The 17,687-nt window shown below is 38.7% G+C and overlaps 2 protein-coding genes across 3 annotated transcripts in view; one reads left to right on the top strand and one right to left on the bottom strand.

Annotated features, from left to right (window-relative positions):
• LOC117371522 (ras and Rab interactor 2-like) overlaps positions 1-17,687 on the top strand; it is a 268,922-nt gene that overhangs the window by 231,263 nt on the left and 19,972 nt on the right. The gene's annotated exons all lie outside the window — the stretch shown is intronic.
• Positions 1-17,687, bottom strand: part of rims1b (regulating synaptic membrane exocytosis 1b) — a 68,781-nt gene that overhangs the window by 34,207 nt on the left and 16,887 nt on the right. For both annotated transcript variants that reach the window (XM_055224903.1, XM_055224912.1), the window contains exons 2-7: positions 15,926-16,139; positions 3,648-3,937; positions 2,192-2,994; positions 898-938; positions 537-647; positions 92-191 (exon numbers count right to left, since the gene is read on the bottom strand). In XM_055224903.1, coding sequence (XP_055080878.1) covers positions 92-191; positions 537-647; positions 898-938; positions 2,192-2,994; positions 3,648-3,937; positions 15,926-16,139 — 1,559 coding nt within the window. The remainder of the gene's footprint in view (positions 1-91; positions 192-536; positions 648-897; positions 939-2,191; positions 2,995-3,647; positions 3,938-15,925; positions 16,140-17,687) is intronic.

Below are 17,687 nucleotides of genomic sequence, written 5' to 3'. Positions count from 1 at the left end.
AGTTAAGTTGTTTGATTTAATTTCACTATGTGCAGCACTTCTGAAAAACTGCCTTGTGTGTAAAATGTATTATATATTCATGGATACAAACCTGGTCGTAGGTGCCCCACAACATCTGCAAGACTTCCTTTTTTCACTTTGGTGATAAAGGCCCCTAGTCTCCCTGTCTCTGTCATTTTACCTCCAACCACCTGCACCCAAACAAACACAAATGTAATACAGAATATTCATTAAAATAACACTGACAAATTGGTATAACAACAATATTGACTCCAAAACATTTCAGATGAACAATACTTTTTGGGCTTAATATTTTTATTGTGTGTACCTTTTATTTGCATACAAGTATTTTTTTTTTGTTGGATGATACTATTTGAGCAGTAGAGGGTTGAATAATTGACTTGCTTCATCACAGTTACTAATGAGACTAAGTATTTGTTTAGGCTTATGTGTATGTATGTATGTTTTTACTACTGACATTTTTTCAATGACACATTCATGACAGCATTGCAAGTAACACTGAACAGTTTTCCTACCTTTAGTCCGAGGAGGGAGCCTGCCTCTCGAGGCATAGCTGACCTCTTACTTAACGTGATGCGTCCGATCAAGTGGTCACCCTCTTTAGACGGCTGCCACGAGACTGGGTGCTGCTCAGAAACAAGGGAGAGAGGTTATAATTCACATCTATATGCTCATTATACTCTAACACATATTGGCTTCAGATGAGTCTCTCCAGGTTGAACAAATAAACTATGGTGACTTTTTTGTTAAATTTTCTTGAAATCTGAAATCATGACATCGTATTTTATCGTGAACAAATGTAATTTATGTGGTGCATGAATTTAATTTATGTGTATGAGCAAAACAAAAACTAAAGTATATAAAGTATTAACTTACATGCCATACAGTAGGATCTAGTGGATGACAGTCCCAGTCACCTGCAGGAAAGAAGGGTAACGGTAATGTTCAGTATTGGGATTAAATATTGTATTATTTAAATTTCTAATAAAAATTTTAAAAAAAACTCAGCTGTGGTTAGAGAGTTTGCATTGGATGGCTGAATCACATTTGTACACATTTCCACATGTTTACAGTCAATATATTTCTGACAGCCCTACATTATTCTATATTTTACAGTTGTTCATAGTTCATTCATTATTTAGCAGAAATCCCCTGGGCGCATGCTGACAGGTGGGCCATTAGGAATGATGTGATGATAGAGAAAACACAGTATCTCAGTGGACATGGCTAGTCCCTCTAATCTAACATGAAAAAACCCATAGAGGCAGCTCCACAGGGTAAGTGCTGAGTCCACACTTTAACTGCTGATTTAGGTCTTTCTGTTTGGGATGAACACGGTGGGAGATATTACAGGACACTGGGGCCTTAACTGAGCTACATCAAAACACAACCCCAAGGTATGTGACGAACTCTACTAATACTGTCCCCTGGGATTACATCAACTCAGCAACTAAATTAGTCCCTATGGTGTATTGTATCAAATCATCTGTGTGAAGAAATGACATATTTGAACCACAATCTTTGTCAAAGGAGGTGGTCACCTGGTAGATGATACTGGTATCTGAATAGCCTCCAAAAATGAAGGAAAAACTAAATCTTCGGTTGAAATTCCACAGTTAGGTAAAAGCAGCAGGTTTTATTCATTATTTGTGTTGGAATCACTGTACACATGTTACTACTAGCACAATAAAAAGAGAAAAAATACAATAAAACTGTATCTTCAGAAACTACATAAACTTAAGGATTAAGGATATTAAGGTATTAGGATATTGGAACCAAAAAATTAGTTAATGTATTACATCTGAACTTTATGTATTGGATATATGGAGTGGCCATGCAGTCATCCCAGCTCAGTTTTCGCATGCTGAGGGGTGATGCTGTTTGTAAAGTGTTACGTAGTCATGAGCCACTGACCTAATTCTACAAATCTGCTGGCCTAAATCACCGGGACTCTCCAAATAAATGAGAACTGTCCTGAGACTGACATAGAGGTACATGACACGCTCTGCACTCATCAGCACTGCACATGGTCAGACACAAGAAAAACTCCAAGAAAATTCTAGAAATCAGGAATTCAAAAAGGAGATAGTTTATCATTTCTTTTGCAAATGCAGAATATTAAGAAGTGAAACCATGAGAAACTCTGGCATGCCCCTGTGAAGTGACTGACCTTTCTCGCTGACGCTCTCCATGTCCACGTCCTCACAGCTGGTGTACTCGGGTGTGGAGCCACCCTCCTCCTCTGAACTGCTGATGGACATCTGTCTCTTGTCCCGTTTGCTCTTGTAGGAGCGTGGAGGGGGCGGCCGCAGGGACTCGGACTGATCTGAGCTCTGAGAGTCCTTCCTCAGCAGATTGTCCCCGCCTTTATCCCTCTGTGTCCGTGCCGTGTTGGGGTCCAGTCGCCCTTTGTTTGGGCCATAGTCCAGACCCCCGGGCTGGGACCCTGCTCTGCCCCCTGCAGGTGGCCCCACCCCTCCCATACCCACGGTCCTGTCCATAGGAGCCTTACGCTCAGAGTCCCTCCTGGACAAGTCCTTTCCATCATTGGGCCCTAGCCCTACCTCATTAATGGCCAGATCGCTGTGTCTGCGCTGGTGGCGCACCTTGGAGACCTTGGCATGCATGCGCATTTCCTGCTCCTCCTTCTGTGGTTTTACTGGGTAGCGGGCCAGGTTGGGGTCACTGCGGTAACGGTTCTGAAACTCCTCCTCTCTGCGCTGCCGTTCTCTGGGGTCCTCCTCCTCGGGGTGTCTGCGGTGGCTCTCCAGACGTCCTAGGCCGTCTGTCCCGTCCTCATATTCCTGAGAGTGGATCTTCTCCAACCTCCGCCCCTCCCCCATACGGCGCTCTCCAGGACCACCACGCTCATCCAGAGATGACTGGGACTGGAGCTTCCCCGTTGTCCGCCGGCCGCTTCCTCTGCCCAGCCCTCCTTTACCATTCTGTTCATGGAAGGACACTGGTCTGGCCCTACAAAATAACACCACAAATTAGTATCACACAAGTGGGATCAAAAAGCTGTCTCACAAGGCAGTGTCTCTGTCAGTGTTACACAAACATATGTGTCTGAATTTCATAAGGCCACATTAACTCCAAAATAAACCCCATGTCAAGAATATTACACAAAAATGTAGTCTAAAATGTTGTTTTGTCTTCTTTTCAAAATGTTTTGGTTATTTAAAGGACAATGACTTTTTTTTGCACACATTGGATGATGACAATTTTAATCGATTTTACTCAAAGTCAACACTGACTGCTCTCTCAAACAGGGAATGCTCTTTACTTTTTAATTTTTATCCTATGCTATTATTTACGAAATTGTAAACTGCCTTCAATTACATTTGTGTAGATATCTAATGACAATTACACAAAAACCCTGCTTTGCAAGTAAGAAAGCCAGTAAGAAACTTGTTTCATAATAATCCTCGATTTCAAAATCGAGATTTTTCAAAATCTCAATTATTAAAAAGCAAGCAAGGTAAGGTAATTACATCTCCTAACTTATTGTCTTGAAAAAGAACCAAAAGTTTGTGAAAAAAATAGGCTAATTCCATAATTTTTTACTAACAGAAACATTATATTGCCGGTGCCGAATCCCCCACAGGTTATATAGAAGCACTTACTTTTCCCTGGGCGGTTCACTTTGGGAGCGGGACCCTGGCATGCTGTCTGACCCCTTGGCTGTGATGACACCAGGAGGCAGTGTCCCGTCTGGAGCGCCTGTGTTGGCGTTGATGGGCGGAGCTTGGGACCTGGAGCGAAGCAGCTTCCTGTCCCGCTGTGCCTCACCTCCCAGGGTCGGGTCGTTCAAGGCCCCCAGGCTCCCGGGCCGCACCCCTGTCCCCGAAAACCATTCTCCTGATTTAGTGAGGATTTCCTGCTGTTTACGGCACAGGTTGCATACCCACATCACCTGGCAGAAGAAAAAGCACACATGTAAACTATGGTTAAATTATATACAATAACATATAAAAATAAATATACAGCAGCATGCCTGTTACACACATTCTTAATCACTATGCAACTTTTCTGGTGGGGGGTAGCCACCTGCTTGTCTCCATGGAGATGTTAGTGCTTTGCCTGGAATATTCCACAGTATGGTAAACATATCTTTTCCATTACACACATTTTATTGCTCAAAAATATCTTGAAAAAAACATGCATTTTGTTGTGAGTTGGGTCTCGTCTCCACAGATTTGACCTGTAACTGGTGTCACCGGCTTCTCTCCATGGAGACAGATGAGTTTAATGTCATACTGTGGAGCATTCTAATCAAAGCTATAACATCTCCACGGACACAAGCAGGTGCCATACCTCCTACCAGAAAAGTTACATAGTGCCCCTTTCGATAAATATAGCACATCAATGCATACAATAGTGTGCAAATGTGTAATGCCCAAAATGGTTTTCAGTATCATTATAATAGAATATTCTGAAAATATTCAATATAGACTTAATTATTGTCATTTAACACAAAATAGTTAAATTTCTTCCCCAGAACTGTCCACCAAGCCACATTCTTCTTACTGACAGAAGATTGGCTGACCTCTGAATTAAAAAGATCCGCGAATATTATTGACCCCTTAAAACATTTAAACCCTTACTGATATATTTGTGCAGTATTCCACAAGCTACAGTGAACAGATATATATTAAGAGTATTTTACAGTGTGGGACAATTCATTTGCTCATATCTCCACTGCACTTCCAGCTGAGACAGTCACCTTTGGGAACCTCCACCAACATCCTGGTATTCCCCTGCATGCTTTCCCAGCCTCTACCTGGAGTAATGAACTATTAACGAGCACTCAGACTGCTGTTTACAATATACACAGTTCTCCATTATCCCAGCCTGGCAAAGGCTGCAGCAGGCTCAGCTCATGTAGAAGATAGAAACTGTCAAGTCATGTGTGTCCCTTACCAATCCCACAATGATGTTTTGTGCATGCTGCTCTCAGATTACATATAAAGAGTAAGATATGTAAGCAAATTGAAGTAGGCCTACTATTGTATTGAAATCCTTTGTAATGACAATTATAATATCATAATACCAAGACATAAATAGCATAGTGTTATATAACCCATACCATCAAGTGTGCTATTACTCAACTCTAGATCAATTTTACACTCAATTTTCATACATTCAATTAATTTTATGTATGAGCAAGTTGGTTTTCATCTCATAAAGAAGAAAGGAATTAAGAGTTAGTTGGGTTTTTTTTTATTTATTTACTAGTTAAATATAATGTATGGGTGGAAGAAGAATGGTATACTCATTAGATTTTTTTTTTATAATTTAGTTTAATTTTAATTGTAATGGCTTTGGTAATGGTATACTCATATGTTTTTTTTATTATTGTTATTATTATTATTATCATTATTATTATTATTATTATTATTATTATTATTATTATTATTTAGTTTACTTCTAATTGTAATGGCTTTGGTAATGGGATACTCGTTTGATTTTTTTTTATTATTATTATTTTTTTATATAATTTAGTTTAGTCTTAATTGTGGCTTTTGTCAATGTTCTTATTAAGCAACTGTCAATAATATTGTAGTTATTCAAATGTTGATTACTTACTATCCCATGGTGCATTGCTAAATTTATGCCCATACTCACGCGCGCAGGTAGCCATGGTTATTCAATCTTTCGTGCTCAAAAATGTTTAACTGTTAACATCATCTGGAATCCAGGGACTAGTTTCTCCATATCCAAAAACAGACGAAGGAAACACTCAAATTTCCATAGCCACATCACACTAGAGGCAAAATAAAAGTTAGTGTCTGGCTTCTTCTCTCTGGAAAACCGTTAGGCTACAGTTTGACTCCAACAGTGGAAGTGCGGGAGTTTAGCCGTGTTAGCATGTGCACCGCTTGAGCGCATTCATCGCTGCCTCGTTGAGTCGTGGTTGGCGCAAATCCAGCCTAATCTGAGGTAAATCAAATGTCCGCACGGCCCACAGCTGTCGGTCCGCGCCGCTCTCCCTCGCTCCATGCGCTCTTTCCCCGCGGTCTCCGGCTCCACTGTGCTCTCCTCTGCGCTCGCCTCTGCATCCACCTCTGCACCTCAGCCCGTGCAGCGCAGATTAGCAGCCGCCTGTAATCCCTTCAGATCCTCACTATTATTCAAACCCACGTCACATGACAAAAACATATAGGCCCAATGTCCAGGGACAACTGGACACTAGAATAACTTTTCTCAACGCACTAGACTATAGCCCACATGATCCAAGGCCTAGTAGGTTTCTGCTCTGAACAACAAATATAGCGGTACATTAGGATGCACAAAGATAGAGGCTTTTTCTATTAAAGGGGTTTATGCAGCAGCAGTGGATCATTAGATGCTTGTTATTGACAGTCTGCTATAACCCGGCTGTTCACTGAACAAAGGTTAGGCCTAATACTAGGCTGATGACATGTGCTATGATCTAAATCTATAAAATATCATTTGTAAAATTCAACAAGAAGCTGCAAATATTTATTATATAGTTGTAATATTTTCCTTTAACAGAATTGTATTGAATATAGGGCTAAATGTGTGGGAGCCTTCTCTCTTGTTCTGACCCTAACCTGCTGCTTTCTACCAGAGCGCCCTGCAGACTATACAGGCTTTTTCATAGATGCCATAAAAGCTCTAATCTATGAAGACTTAATCCTCCAACAGCAGCCTCATATAGCCTAGTTCAATGCACATCCGTCTCTCCTGTCAACACAACAAATCCTATTCTATGGCCTCTCCCCTTTGTTTGACAGTAGGGTCTACACAGGAGGGGCCAGCGTAATCTTTACATGTCCTGTTTCTCAAGGGACTGTATAGGTAATTATGTTTGAATTTGTATTAAATACATTTCTATTTGTTCTCATGTGTGAGCACATGTGGTGTGCCGTCCAATCAGATGTCTCTGTTTAGGCTGCCCACCTGTCATGTGGAGTTCATGGATGGCTCAATGCTGCTCACTCTGTACAAACATGTAGTCTGCATCTGTTCTGTTATTTTAAGTGAACACAATTTAGTCTTTCACAATTTTTCTTTTTTCCAAATTATAACCATAACTCACACCAAGTCACCAACAATTCAAATGTCATTCGAAAAGGACTTTCTATATATTTTTTGTTCAATTTTTCTTACAACTAAATAATGTAAATTTGTGGCAGAGAAGCATATAGGGGAACCTAAGAGAAAACAAGAAGCTAAACCATAACTATCACATTTGGAGACTTATGAGAGTGTCCCATGGGTGCACAGAAAACTTGTGTGTGTACAATGACAAAACACAGAATATCAATAAAATCAATAAAAGAGGTTTGGTTTTCAACTAACTCTACTAAATCAACACTTTGTCTTGCAGCTCAGATAAATGAATGAGAAGGTATTGGAGAGGGCATCTGACACAGAACATGGGGCAAAGTTAAAATGCAAACGATAAAAGCTATGATGACCAGAACACATCAGATAAGTTAAAATTGGCGCTGTACCATTTTGACAAAACTTTCCTTGATTCCCAAACTATATTCATCCTTATGTCATTGCTATATCCCTGCATTTTTTCTAGTAAATGAGTCCACTTGTGCTGTGACTGTATTTGTGTTAAACTGTGTGCTAGAACACTGAGGCGTGGGCGGGAGGCTGTGGGTGAGATGCATGAGGGGGAGACAGGAGAATAAGCAATGTCATCTCCGTCATGAAACAATGTCAACCTCCTCCTGCCCAAAAGACGAGTGAGTGAGCGAGCATCACCACGGCAACCGCATCAGTGGGAGAGAGTGGGAACCAAGCCTGCGAGTGTGGACAATAGGGAAGTTCACTGGACTGGGTAATATAGAATTACTGGGCTCGGTTGGGATAAGAGCTGGATTTTTTTATTTTTTATTTACAGACTTTTTAGTGAGGTTGGGTAGATATAGTGGTAAAATAATATATCAGTATCAGGTTTAACATTTGTGTATTTTATTTTTGGTTATGTCATCATATTTAAACTGGTAAATAATTCCGAGATATGTATTTTAAAAAAATAAGTTGGTCAACTCTTTCAATCAATGTAACATTTAGTGTATAAAGATTTGTAGCTCGCACATCACTTAAATGTTTTGTTTTTTTTTTGTGAAAAAAAAATTGTAAATAAAATAAATCATATACTTTGTTTTATTTGCAGTCAATGACAATTTAAGATTTCTGAGGAAATTTTGGATTTCATTAAAGTCTTACTGTAGTTTTAAAAATGTTTGATCAGCTGAGGGAGCATTTTATACAAAAAAGCATCATCTGAATACAAATATATGAGGCTTTCTCTTAAATTGCAACCAATGAAATGAAAAGCTACACAACCTTTGCCATCAAGGGCTATTAAAATGTCATTTAAAACTTTTGTGGTTGTGGAAATCATTTACATTTTTAGTTGTCGCACCTTTATGTAAAGACAAAACATGTGCATTATACTAGCATAACTGCCATTTGAATTGACAAATTAAAAATATGTAATAGAGGTTGAATTAAATATGGGGCAGCTAGTAACAGAAGTTTTGGCTCCAGCTCATCAACTCCCTTGGCATTCTTTGGGTCTATAGAGCACAGAGCATTTAACACCTCCATCTAGGTGAGACAATATTTGTAATCACAATAGATAAATTGTAGATAGTCAAAGACTTTGCAGGAATCGACTTTTCAAACCAATATGTTTTTATTTTTCATTGAAGATGCTGAAGTAGCAGACCATTCCTTTTGTTCATATACCATCTGGTTTATCTGATATACATGGCTGCACTGACAAAATGAAGAGACACTGGTCTACCTGCATCACTAAACTGTCATATTAATGCACTCTAAAAATAGTGAAGACACTGTATCTCCATTGCCATTTCAAACAGCTATTGTGCACACTGTCTTTCTCTTAAATGGTGTAAATATGAGCACCAGGCCATAGCTGAGCATTGAGCAACTCCTCCCCCTATACTTTAACACACACATGTACTGTACAGCCTGTTGGACAGAATGACATACAACGCAGCTATGGGTGTAAACTGCCGCAGCTGATGGAAACCCTGAAGAGGGGGAATGGATGGCCACAAAACATATAATACTAAGTGCAGTCAGGACCACAGAGGACAGGAAGGGAACACGAAATCTGAAGGCATCATGTATAATATTTTAGTCAACTTTTAATACACTTTTCAGTATTCAAGTCATTTTAAAGGTGCACTATGTATTTTTTTCAGGAGAAGGGGCCACCATCTATATTACTGTGGACATGTTATTGATTTGCCTTGAGTGTAACGCATTTATGAACTTATCTATCTCTAAGGAGACAAGCAAGTGACACCACCAGGCCACTTTTTCTACTGATTTGACATTTTTGGTTATTTTTCTATCTTATGATACAGTTTGGACAGTAGAAGGTTGGATTATGAACTTCTATGACTCATTATAGATAAAAACTAACTACGTAAGTGTTGCATTCTGGTATTTCATTGTTGCAGCTCACTTTTTTTTTTTTTTTTTTACAATTTGTACATTTAGAATACTTTTTGATGGATAATTCTGCTTTATGGTTTGGCTCCAATATTATTATTTATTGTCTATATTTACTTACAGCAATACATTGCACTTCTAAATTTGTTATTGTGACAGGCCTATGGTCAAAAGGTTGCTTTGATTTGAACAGATATGTGTCTTCTTGCTATTATTATCCATCAGAAATCTTTATTTATTTATTTCGAGCAGATTAATTAACACAAGAAGTCAGTATACATGTATCCAGTACACTTTCTTATTTAAGCTTGAAAAGTAATTGGAAAAAGAAAACGTGTTCCACCCCTCTCTTCCATTTTTCAATAATTATCATCACAAGTATTCTTCACACGTGATCTAGTTTGATACTGGTTTGAACATAGTATGATAAAGGTTTGGTTTAGTCCTGTAAGAGTCCTGGTATGTTCCAGGTTTTGTTCCAAAGTCTTACTATAGCCGGAACTCCAACTCATGATGATAAAAGCAGGACTGTTACCTGCATGTGCACTGCAACCTAACCCATATGACATCTATGTTAAGATCATTTAACAAACTGTTTATACCTAATAGCATTTGGTACTTGCACTTTTCGAGCCACAGATGAGTAGCCAACTATGAACCATAACTATAAAATCATTATTGTAATTTGACACTAACCAGTTTCAATACACAAGATATTGCACTGCATACGCTTTTTACATGTATCACTGAGTCAAGTGTTCAATGTAATGTTATGATAATCCTACACCTATACAGAACACAGTTAGATCTACATCATTATCATTGGATAACATTAAACCAACCCCACAAAGATTAAAAACTGAACATGTTCTAAGCTGCTGCCTGTTTCCAACCAGCAAGAAACTATTATTAGAAAAAACAACAGGCTTTATACTGATTGTGAAGACTTCAGTGGCTGGTGTAAAGCTATTGTTTAGTACTTGTCCAGATTGTGTGTAAAACAGCATGTTGGAAGAGAGGGGGAGGACAGGATAGAGGGAAGAAGAGATTGCGGGGAAGAGAGATAGATAGATATAACATAAGCTATAGGATATACAGTGTCCTCCCATCCACTGAAAACTGCTCTGTCAGCTATATGAAGTAAACATGTGGCTCTATCTGTAAGTATCATCATCGATCTATTTTTACACAAGCTTTTATGTCGTGAATCAACACGAGACAAGATGCAAGTAACAACATAATCTGTATTTGAAAGAATATTGTAAAGATAGAATCTTATATAATATCTTAAACCTTCTTAAAATTATTTATGTCCTAATGTTCTATGTTACTCTAATTAGAAGACATAACACAATCCTTGGTTTACAGTACACATTTTTGTGCCCAGGCCTGGTAATCTTGTCATCAGTAGCTCGTTCTCCACTGGGAGGCAGTAGTCCCTTCACAGAGCAGTGTTCCTGGTTTGTTCTGTTTTTAGAGCCATCTGGAGCTCACATTTACCACACACATTAAACGCGGCACCAGCATCACAGACTGGTGCACTGGGGTTAGGAAAACATTATCTTCAAACACATGATGTCAGCTTCTCAACATCCCAGACTCAACATCCCAGCCAAACTGTTCAACACAATTCAAAAAGCACTATTGTAAACCAATGTTTGAAACAATGTCATTTCATGTTGTACCTGGAATCATTATTGTTGTTGCATTTCCAGAAACTGTGTTTTTAATCTGAAAGCAAGCAGCAAGTGTCAAGTTAGTCTGTACTGATGTAAACATGTTATTGTTTTAATTGAATGATCGTGTGAATATGATTGTGAACAGGAACTAAATAAACAATAAATGTTCTCATACTATGCCTATATTCCCCATTATCAGAACTTTGTGCAAATTAAATAAATTCTAGACCAGAAAAAGTTGTTGTTCTGATATGTTATGGGTTATTAGCAACACTTGGATTAGTCCTCAAATAAAAAAAAGAGTGCCTCTGAAAAACTATCTCAACATAATCTATATTTCACACCTAAATATTTGTGCAGCAGATATTGTCAAATTTAATGTCTCTTTGTTATATTTAAGCCATTTTATGAAATTTGTAGTAGTATCAGAAGTATGTATGATTTGAGTTTTCAATCTTTACCATGTCTATTGTAAATTATCTGTTATTTCACATGTCTATGATTGTTTACAGGATTTTGATTTGTACAGCAATAGTTCACATACGATACAATTTAATAGGCCTATATCAGGGTTTGACACGGCTTAATACATCATCCAGAATTGAAGACAACATATTACAGAACACAATTTGAGCCATATCATGCCAAATGTGTTAGCAATCAACACACTCCTCACTAATATCACATTTTTTTTTACAGTATTTACGGCATTTCGGGAACAAGGTGGAACATATCACTTTGCCCGTCCCATCTCCATATGGCAAGGTCGGACTTATGTCAAACTCACTGGTGAAGCATTTAGATTTGAAATGTATTTTTAAAAATGTTCTCTTTAAGTGACTGGATAGCCAGTGTCTAGTCCTACGCCTATAGCCCCATATGGAGAGGGGTAGTGGGTAGGTGGGTGGAATAGGGGGGTCCAACAGCCTGTTTACAGTAATATGTGACTCATGCTGACTCTGCCTGGTGTTAACTTTAAGGCTATGTGTTCATTGTCAGAAGCATAGCACTGACTCATTTACAGTTACAATATATATGTAAAGTTTAGTCATATTTTGGTGCTTTTCTGTCAGTGGACACATAAACCAGAGTTTAAAGTGAGGGGACAAAAAATCATGTTAATTAGTGACCCATGCAACAACCACCATCATCAGCAGTAAGCCTTACCCTGTCGTTCACTATGAGACACTTTGCAAAGGAGGAGACAGACATTGAACACAGGGTTAGTCAAGAAGACCACGCGATAGAGAACAAGCACACACCTCTTTAAAGGAGATGCTATGGTTCTGACAAATATGAAAAACGTATCATTGTAATGTAAAAATATATTCAAATAGAAACAATGTTATATGGCAATGAGAAAGAAGTCAAGTTTTATATTATATGCAAAACTAAAAATGCAATGAATAAAACCCATCCAACAAGCACTACCTATTGTGTCCCATGAGGAAAAAAAATGAAATTGCACTGTATTGAAAAATGCTTTTTGCTCCATATTGTAAAAACAGCTATTGTCAAAAAATGAGACTGAATGATATTGCCTATGGAGCTCAACAGTCCCGCCCCCTTTGAAGCTGATTTTTCCTATTAACATTCTTGTAAAATTCACATATTCAAAGTTTAAAGGCACAATGACGCAGGCTAACCAGCTTTGTAGTAACTAATGGTCATGACATGATTACTTTTATTATTGATTATTCGGCAAAATGTCTTTCTAACTTGGAAAATTATATGATTTCAGAAGACATTTTTAATCAAATTATGTGTTTTATGACTCATTAGTTACCATGTAGTTAGTTAGCTTTCAGAAAGTCTATGCGAAAAATGAATAGTAAATTTTCTTCCAGAACCTCTGGTTGGGGGGCTTCTGTTAAGCTCCACATTTTTCATTTGTGTTTAGTTGGATGAAAATCACAAGGAACCAATTACCAATCAGAGACGTTGTTGGATGAGAACCATATGGAAACAACAGCCTGTAATATTCTCAGACAGTTGTTTCTCTGTCATGGTTCAACAAGAGTGAGGCAAGGGACAAAGTTCATTCTGAAACATGTTCTTCACACATGGTTCAAAATGGCATGATGATTGGATAACACAGTTAGTAACCATGGGATACCAATCAAAGACACATAAATGGACTTATTTCTATATTTCACATTGACTTTTTCAGATTTGTAGATCCAGGGGCCTCTCCTAAAAAGGGGCGTGTCTTCCTTTCTCTATACTCCCAGGACAATCTGTCTTGGACAATCCCATGCACCTCAGAAAACCAAAGCTTTTAACAAGCGCTGTATCCTCCATTGAGACTGATCTATACACACTGGCTCTGCTCCAATCACACTCTCTTGCCGTCACTTCTCATGTCATGACACATCTGAACAGGGTCAAAAATACACGCTAGAAGCCAGAGGACAAAAACCTCTGCTCTCGATTGGAACGCAGCCAGTGTAGTTATAGTTAGCAGACACGGCACAGCACGGCACAGAAGAAAACACAAAAAAGATGCTAACCACTTTGTCCTCCTTTGTGGCATGCAGTCCAGGTAGCAGTTAGAGAAGTGAGGAAGAGGAGGAGCAGGAGAGGAAGGCGTGTGAACCAAAGAGAGGTGCAGATGCAAGGAGGATGGACAAACAGGTGAAAAGAAAAAGAAAAAAGAGGTGCAAACATTTGGTTAATTACATTGTGCAGACTTGAACAAACTTTTAATTAGTGTTGAAGCAGAGTGAATAGCAGCGGGATGCAGCAGCATGCATGACCCAGTGATGACATCAGCGTGACGTCATCAGGGGGTGTCACTGCGAACAGGAAACGTGACAAAAGTATAAGATGGGGCAACAATATTAATTTCTATATAGATTTTTAAGTAACAAGACAGTACTAGGCATAATATATAGACTGCTTTTGGTACAGATTAGACCATTCAGCTAGATCTTACATTAAGGATCACGTAACATGCACGTTTTCATATATATTGTAACTTTCTAAAAGAATAATGGGATAAGGCCAACATCTTATCATCATGTTTGATTAAGCCAAACAGTGCCACTTTTAGTTACAGAGTTTGGTTACTATGGCGACTATGCTCAGATATTCTCAATACTTGTCACAAAATCCATGAAGAGAAAAACCATTGGCTACAACTGCGTGCACAGCAAAACAGAGGATGAAATAATAAAAAATATATAAAAATCATATATATAAGCAGGCAAAGATGTGAAACATGCATGAGAAGCTAAAGCATTTATGATGATCTGAGATAACCTTTTGTATGGTTGTTTTTTTCATTCCCACAACACTATTTAAGGGGCTGTACCCATTTTTTTTCATTTAATAAAGTTAAATTTGTCTTGCCATGGTACAGATAAATTGTAAAGGTTGCTCTTTATAAGATGAAAATGAGACCAGTGTGTGCTGTCTGCATCACCTAATTAAAAAGCCCTGTTACTGTCCAAGAACCAGGAAGTAAGGCTGGTGACCTGTGAGCATGCTAGTTGTTAACCATGACGACAAAACTCCGCTCTAGCCTCTGAAAGTCCTGTAAAACCATTAGTAACTTATGAGTCATTTTGATGCAAGGAATGGGTTGGGAAAGTGAGGAAGAGGGCTGGACCATAGCAAATCATTTAAAATGAAGAAAAATTCAGGTGGAGTGCATTTAATAATACCTGTATAAATGCTTGTCTGTTTAATTCATAAATTTCTCCATGGAGAAAAATTCTATGGCTGTTTTTTGTACTGGTTTGTGAGCTGTGCCTACATTTGGTCACAGTTTGAGCTGAGAATGATCCGAAGGCGGAGGATCTTGAACAGATTGGGCAGCAGCAGGCCGCAGTGGAGGTTAGCGTCAGGTATGAGAGAGAGAGGGTCTGGAGAGAAGCCCAGAGAGAGGCAAGCCTAAAATAACACAACACAAGGGCTTTATGGACACCTGCCACAGATCTGAGCTGCCAGGAGGCTAAAATACACTTCTGTACTGAAAGGAGATAAGAGTTAGCTGGAAACTTTGTGATTGTTGGGGAAAGTTGTTTCTTCAACTGATGTTAATAATATGTTCAAAGAAATGTCACTTTTAAGTGGAGCCTGTTCTATGGACCCTTGGGCTATGCTTTATAACAACTAGCCTTAATTAGCCCAAATAAAACATGAAGAAAGACTTCATATTGAACAAAAGATTATTAAAGGATTCAGACTTATTAATAACCATATTCCTAAATTCCTAACCGTAAGCAGCAGTTACTAAGTCTGAGTCATATTAATAAACTGAACTTTGTTCACTATTAATGAAGTCTTTCTTAATTTTATTTTTATTTATTTAAGGCTAATTAGGTGTAGTTATTATAAAGTGTAACCAACCCCTGATTCAATTATTTTGAATTATTACATTTGAAACGGGTGATTGGAGTCAATCCTGACAACTCTGGGAATTAGTGGGGCACCATATGATTAGATTGCAAAATTAACTGTAACTGTAGGTATGACTCATCCCTTAAAAACATTAGGGTGGTACATTGACACCCACGGACCCCAAAGAGCCAGTGTAGTGGTAAGAAGAACCTAGAATTTCCTTCCTATTGTGTGTTGCTTCCTGTTGACTATACACAATACTTTCACAATTACAATGATCCAGCAGGATCTATGGTTGTGCCAGGCATTTCTTCCAATACACTTTGCCCATGTGACCAAAGTGTTGAGAAGCACAGACAGTGACAGAAGCAGTGGTTTTAGTGCACACAACTCAGAGCTTTCCTCACATTGTTGGAGCGGAGAGAGACCCGTCCTCCACAGCGGGCGCAGAACTTGGTCTGGCAGTATGAGCACAGGTGCCCACAGCCGTTGGCGAATTTGGTCTTTCGGCAAATCCCACAGGTGGGCGCATCGTCCTTCTGCTGCGTCTGCTGCCTCCTGGTGTCCGCCCCGATGCGGCGTACTTCCTGTTTGTAGCTCTCAAACTGCTGGTGCAGCGTCCTGGCAGGAGAGGGAAGAGACAAGTAATCAGAAATGTGTTTAATTAAAGCCCCATTGTCATTTTTCTCTCTACAGATCTGACCTGTACCTTGGCCTGGTGGCATCACCTGCTTGTCTCCATGGAGGAAGATTAGTTCAAGGCCATGCAGTAGAATATTACAGGAAAAGCAATAAAATCACCATGGAGACAAGCATGTGGCATACTTTCAATAAGAGAGGGTTCATCGGAGACCTTTTACTTGGCTAATTTTTTAAATGTTACTCTTATGTTGAACACGTGTTCTTTTTTACCAGCATGATTGCTGTGAAATGATGTGAAATGTGTCCTTACCATCACATAAAACAAATTTATGCAGAAGGCACATTAAAATATACATCCAAATTTGTTTTTATTTATATCTTGCAGTAATTGTAAACTGTTTTTACAATTACTGACACTGCTGCTGCAACTAGCATGTAAATAACATCACATCTGTAACAGTTTGGTTTAATAGACTACCTACCAGATCATAAAATAAGTAACAGCACTCATTATATATACACTTCCAGCTCAAAAACTCTTTGATCCACTTCAACAACAGTGTTAGGTCGTCAAAGTCAACATATCTCAGAATTTCTTGCGATAACAGTTTGGGACATTAAAAGATTTATGAATAACTGAATAAATAAGAAACAATTGAAACAACCTGCCAGCCAAATAGCTAGCAATTAGAGAATGACTTGAATGCTGCCTTTCAAAACATCTAGATGCAATTAAGTGAAATTTCATGTCTGCTTTGCCCTCTTCCCAGGACGCCGCGATAGAAATAACCACAGTGTGAATTGCAAATCAGTGCATGTGAAAACTCCCACTAACAGAGCTGTCAGAGAAAAACGGCATTAGCATTTTAGCGTTAGCATAGCTCTTCTACAGGGGTCCAGACAGCAGCTTTAATTACCCCACTTCATTCACAGCTCGGCAGTGGATCACTCTATTTGTGGAAGCTGAAGACCTGAAGTTTTGTCTCTGGTGCAAACTCACTTAACAGACATGCAGTTATTTGGGGAACTGGGAAAATGCAACCAGATGTTTCACAGTGGCACAAGATCAGAGAAGTTAACTTTGATATAAACAGGGGATATAGTGGTGCAATGGCTAAGCATTCGTCCATCAACTGGAGAATACGTGGTTTGCATCTTAGCTGTAGTGCATGGATTACGGTGTGGTGTCCCAAGGAAAGACACTTACATACACCTAACTCACATAAATGACATCGAGGAGGTTATGTAATAATGATGCTTTCACTCTTTATGTGAATAATAATAATAACAGTATGCAAAGAGTGTAAATAAGATAAGAGATATGTGGGGGCAAAAGACATTTTTTTCCCTATTGATAACATTGTATTTTCATAATGCATATTTCAAGGGAAACTCTAATCTTGAGCCAGATCATTTATACTAGTGACTAGACCCTTGAACTTAATTTACAACAAAAACCTGTGCTGAGCGGCTGTAGGACATACAAAAGACAGGACAAGACAAAAACGGCATATTAAAAACTAAGTA

Source organism: Periophthalmus magnuspinnatus, chromosome 1 (assembly GCF_009829125.3).
Source record: "Periophthalmus magnuspinnatus isolate fPerMag1 chromosome 1, fPerMag1.2.pri, whole genome shotgun sequence".
Classification (NCBI taxonomy): domain Eukaryota; kingdom Metazoa; phylum Chordata; class Actinopteri; order Gobiiformes; family Gobiidae; genus Periophthalmus; species Periophthalmus magnuspinnatus.
The sequence above is the reverse complement of the archived record's forward strand: the minus strand, read 5'-3'. Positions and strand labels throughout refer to the sequence as shown.